Here is a 5237-nt window from a genome sequence, read left to right as displayed (position 1 = left end):
GTTATGCAATGGACAATTCTTGCTAGAGTCGTTGTTAGTTGTAAGGACTTCAGTCTTAAGCGCTGAGACTGGTTTAGTAATGTTGGAATTATTCGAAGTGGATTTATCTGGCTTGGTGTAAATTGTACTGCTTCCTGGACCTATGAGGCTAGGATCGTTTCGCTTCTTCGCCTCCTTGCACACGAACCTGGTGAAATACTCGAAGGGAGGGAATTGACCTTCGTGTTCTTCCTTGTAATCTGAGGCAACGGACAACCACCTGTCCTGCAGCCCAAATGGAAGTTTGTCCACGAGTTGTCTAATCCCGGTTGGAGTGTCTAGGTATACTAGACCAGCTGAGTGGCCATCTTCTTTGGCGCCTTGAATCTCCATGAGTAAATCTCCAAATTCTCTTAGCTTGGTGTGGTCCTTGGCTGACACCTTAGGAAAATTTCCCAAACGTTGGCATAGCGCCGCCTCAATAATTTCGGGGGCTCCGTAGCCCTCCTGAAGTCTCTCCCATGCTTTCTTCAATGCTAGCTCGGGTTTGTTGATGTACACTGAACGCATGCGTCTCACCTGTTCGCATGATTCTTTTCCCAGCCATTTTGCCATAAGATCCAACTCCTGGGTTGCTCTGAGCTGGAATCCGTCGATAGCGTTGGTGAAAGGGGAGTACCATGCACGGTAATTTTCAGGTTTATCGTCGAACCGGTATAGTCCTGAAGTGACGAGATCCCGTCGTGCGAAATACTGTGCTGCGGATTCGTCTGCAAGTGGCGTGCGGGCTGAGGGAACATGTCCACAGGTACATGACTGAGGGCGTACATCTGTTATGGGATTTGCTGGTCTGGACTCAGTCTTTGCCTCTCTTCTCCCCAAATCCGGTAAGTTCGGTGTCGAGAAGTACTTGTCGTGAGCCCTGGCATTCCTGGGTTCATCGCGGTTGCGAGGGTAAATTATCTTCCTCGGATGGACGTGATGCCGTCGGGCCTCTCCAAGACTCCTCGTGAAGTGGGACGTTATCGAATAAGTAAAGAGAGGAAGAAAGAGTCTTCCATTCCATTTGAGATTGGACATAGTCCCTTGTACGTTCTAATCCGATCTTTTCTGAGGTAGATTTTCCGTCCTTCGGATCATGCATTTCTTCGGCGTCTTCTATTAACTCTGCTTCCACCTCGGCAGCTGCTGCTTCTCGTTCTAGCTTCAGCGCTTCTAACCGTGCCTCTACCCTTTTCCTTTCCAATTCGTTTTCGGCTTCTCTGGCAGCCTTTTCCTTCTGGTTTTCGGCTTCTCTGGCAGCCTTTTCCTTCTGGTTTTCGGCTTCTCTGGCAGCCGCTTCCTTCTGGTTTTCGGCTTCTCTGGCAGCCGCTTCCTTCTGGTTTTCGGCTTCTCTGGCAGCCGCTTTCATCTTTACTTCTAATTCTTCTTTGGCAAAGCGCGCTCGCACCTTGGCGGCTTCTGCTTTCGCTCTTGCTTGGGTGGCCTTACTTGATGCCCTACTGCCCCTGTCGCAGGATGACGATGACTTTGACAACGACTTGATGCTGGATCGGGTTGACATGGCTGCACTTTAAACACCTGATAATGCCGCTTTTTCACTGTAACGTTCTCGCTCGGGTGTGAAGTAACGCCGAGGTAAACGTCGAGATAAACCAGAATCAATGCAAACGAGACCGCAGTAAGATTAACCATTTACTGTTCACTCTTCACATTAACGCATGGTGAAAACTGTTGAAAAACAATACAAGATTGGTACAGTGTTTGTTCCCTTCTAAATATCACATTTACATTGTGAATACTTGCAAAGGTAAAACTACAATAACTACATTACATTAAAGTGCAGCATACAGTCAGAATCTAGCTGCTCCATTGGCTGCTTTAGACACACTTCAATACAAACTATCCCGACTCTTTAACTGACGAAAAGGTAAACCTTACCGACCGTCGTTACTTTCAACAGAATCGGCGTTAACATTTTAACTCAAAATACCGATTATCTAATGACTTACAGCGTTGCTTTCACTGTGTCTTTGGTGCATAGAGAGACCCTAGTCAGCGTTATGGTCGCACATGTGAGTGACCCCCGCCTTTGCGTGAATCTCAAACCGGTAATTCCCCACAAGACGCGGCGAACCCGGATGTGACGTCATCGCAGCCGCGATGTATTACAGACAAATCAATTGATTTAAACAATCCTAACTTTAACTAAAAAATGCTAACAAATTACTACGCGAAAATATTATAACTAAATAACTGCCATAAAGGCAGCACATGGACAGAAACTTCACAGAAAGGCCCTGTCCTGTGTTCACATAATCTGTCGCATTGCGCTGTCTATAGTCAGCACTTAGAATTGATTGGGCAGAAATAGCTTCTGATTGAAACAATATCTGGCACCAATAGAATCTGCTGCTGAACCTAGGTTTTGTCTGAAATCGAGATGGTATGTTGTTTCTGTAATCGGTACTATTGAATGGAAACTAATGCAAAGAGCTACCTGCACAATCACAGTTAATTTGCAGGTAGATCCCTGTGCTGTCGCGGTTGTAGCCATTGCTCACGGTCCATTTACATTTTTCCTGTCATTTTTGTACAGATGTACATCTACAACCTGGCCTCGGTTCCGTCACCCATCTTACAGCATCGCGTCCTCTCTCCCTCATCCCCTCGGGCCGACTCCCCAAAAGCCCACCAAAACTAGCTTACAGACCCAGAAGAGAGAATAACATTAATCCCAATTGGTTAACAAATGAATGCAATTCTCGTTATCAGTAAATTTTAACCCAAACAAGCTTCCAGCGCTCTTTTATAACAAAGAAGCATTCTTACTTTTAACAAGACAAAGAAGCCATTTTGATTAACAGACGGAGTAACAAAGAAGAACCACCCTTTACACTCTCCCCCCACCAAATAAAAGTCATGTCCTCATGACTTCTAAATAACTCCCCAACCATTCCTGCCAATACACATCCTAACCCAGGCACAAACAGTGACATTGCTCCCCAAACAGTAGACCTCACGCCCTGTTCCTCAGGCGCTATATAGGTCAACTTATCTGGGAGTTCCTTAACCCTCCGAGACCTCGCAACCCCTCCCCGAAACCATCCAGGCTCGGACACAACCGGGGATACCTCGGGTTCGCTTGCCAACTCCTCTCTCAATCTCTCACTCATGCCCCCACTGCAACTCTGAGCCCCCTGCTGTCCACGGCTAACCCTCCCCACTACACCTGACTCAGTGGTAGAAGGGCTAAAGTTATCTTCCTCAATCGAGGAGAAGTTAGCAAAAGGCAGAATGTACCACACATCCAGAGCATCATCCTTCGAATCCGTATTCTTCCTCACTTCTGCGATCGGTAGCTGCTGTTTGATCTTCTCCAAACGGAAGCACGTGGCCTGCACTGCTCCCCCAGCCTCTTCAGCCTCCCGCAATCGAGATATCAGCTTCCTATCTGGCTCCTCCAACTCCCGCCACAGTCTCAACAATTCTGTATTCACTGCACTTATCTCCAGCTTTTCCTTCCTGATGACTTCTTCAAGGTCAAAACTTCAGGATTTTCCACTTCATTTGGACTGTCGATGGTCATCTTCAGGTTCCTTCAAACTTCCGCTTCCCTCTTCCAAGATCTGTCCGCAATTGCTTCACCTCCTCACACTCCCCTCTCCGGACTCTCGGTTTGCTGTTACTCTTAATCAGATAACTTTCTTGGTCTTCCAACTGATTCCGGATCACTTTCTCCGATTTCTGATGAGAATTCGGCCTCTCCATCTCCACATCAAACTTGATTCCGTAGAGACAGTCACTCACGAGCTGCGACCTTCGCCAGACCTGACACGTGACCAGAGAAAGCTTTAGCTCTTTAGTTCTCAGTCGCTCCTGCAACAGTCTCGCTTCAGATTCTCCCGAGGCAAATCCAAATACCAGGAGAACACCCACATACGCCAAAACTCCAGACACCTCCACATCCCCCATGGTCTTCCACATGCCCCGCGGGAAGGTTGCAAGGGCTCCGGATATGCCCTCTGGCATCTTTCCGGACGGGAAGAATCCTAGGGGTCCTATAACGGCCGTCTTCTCCTTGTCGGCCTCACTCATCGGGATCTGGCAACATCTACTCCTCAGATACAGCACCTTAAACCACTTCGCACCACCCAGACAGGCTATCGCCTCTTCGGCCCTCAGGGCCGTATTCTGGTCACTGACAGTGCGCCTCTTCACCGGACTATACTCCACACTCACGCTGCCTACGTCTCCCACGGCTTCAGGGCCCAGTCGCCGCGACCTCTCTCTCACCGAGGTGTCTTCAGCGGTCAACTCCCCTCCCTCCTGGTATTTCGGAGCGTCCACTAAGAGGGCTCACCCTCAGATACTTGCCCCTGGCCGCACCACCACCGGCTCTCGTTTGAATTCGGTACCGGCCCGTGGCTATTACACAAGTCCTCCCAAGCAGCTCGAAACTCTGGGTTTAATAAATAATAATAGACAGTACACCATATGCGATAAAATGATAACACTTTATAGATATTACTAGAACTATGTGATTAATAATGATACAATATATATAAAGGAAAAGCAAATAAAGAAAAGTCTCAAAGACTTATCAAAGTCCAAACCACTTCGTGTACAACTGCTGGAGCTCAATTAACAATGTCTTCTGGCCACCATTTGATCCCCTCTGAACTCCTCGACTCGTAGCTCAGGACGACTCGAAGTGATCAAACAAGCAAATCTATTTTCGTCTTCTCTCCTCGCCGAACATCCTGGCCTCGGACCCCCACTCGGGGTCCGTTCCTCACCCAGTTTCTCTCTCCTCTCTCTCTCTCTCTCTCTCTCTCTCTCTCCTCTCTCTCTCTCTCTCTCTCCTCTCTCTCTCCTCTCTCTCTCTCTCTCTCGTCTCTCTCTCTCTCTCCTTCTCCTCTCTCTCTCTCTCTCCTCTCTCTCCTCCCTCTCCCTCCCATCTCCCTTCCCACCCTCCCTTCAGCTCCCTCCCCTCCCCTCCCCTCACCCTCTCCCCCCCGCCCCCCCCGCGGCGATCTCCCCCAAAACCCGCCAACAATACCTTACCAGACCCAGATGGGAGAATAACATTAATCCCAATTGGTTAACAAATGAATACAATTCTCGTTATCAGTAAATTTAACCCAAACAAGCTTCCAGCACTCTCTTGCAACAAAGAAGCATTCCTACTTTTAACAAAACAAAGAAGCCATTTGATTAACATACGCAGTAACAAAAAAGAAAAATAAACCCCCTTA

The 5237-nt window shown here is 48.0% G+C and overlaps 1 protein-coding gene across 1 annotated transcript; it reads right to left on the bottom strand.

Annotated features, from left to right (window-relative positions):
- Positions 1-884: 884 nt before the first annotated feature.
- On the bottom strand, positions 885-2089 carry LOC140720911 (uncharacterized). Its single transcript, XM_073035758.1, has 2 exons — positions 1992-2089; positions 885-1710 (listed from the first exon to the last, which is right to left on the bottom strand). The coding sequence occupies exon 2, from the start codon at positions 1541-1543 to the stop codon at positions 917-919; it is 627 nt and encodes a 208-aa protein (XP_072891859.1). The 5' UTR covers positions 1544-1710; positions 1992-2089; the 3' UTR covers positions 885-916.
- Between the last annotated feature and the right edge of the window lie 3148 nt (positions 2090-5237).

This window comes from Hemitrygon akajei, unplaced genomic scaffold, assembly GCF_048418815.1.
Source record: "Hemitrygon akajei unplaced genomic scaffold, sHemAka1.3 Scf000048, whole genome shotgun sequence".
NCBI classification, from domain to species: domain Eukaryota; kingdom Metazoa; phylum Chordata; class Chondrichthyes; order Myliobatiformes; family Dasyatidae; genus Hemitrygon; species Hemitrygon akajei.
This window is presented reverse-complemented; position numbering and strand designations above follow the sequence as displayed.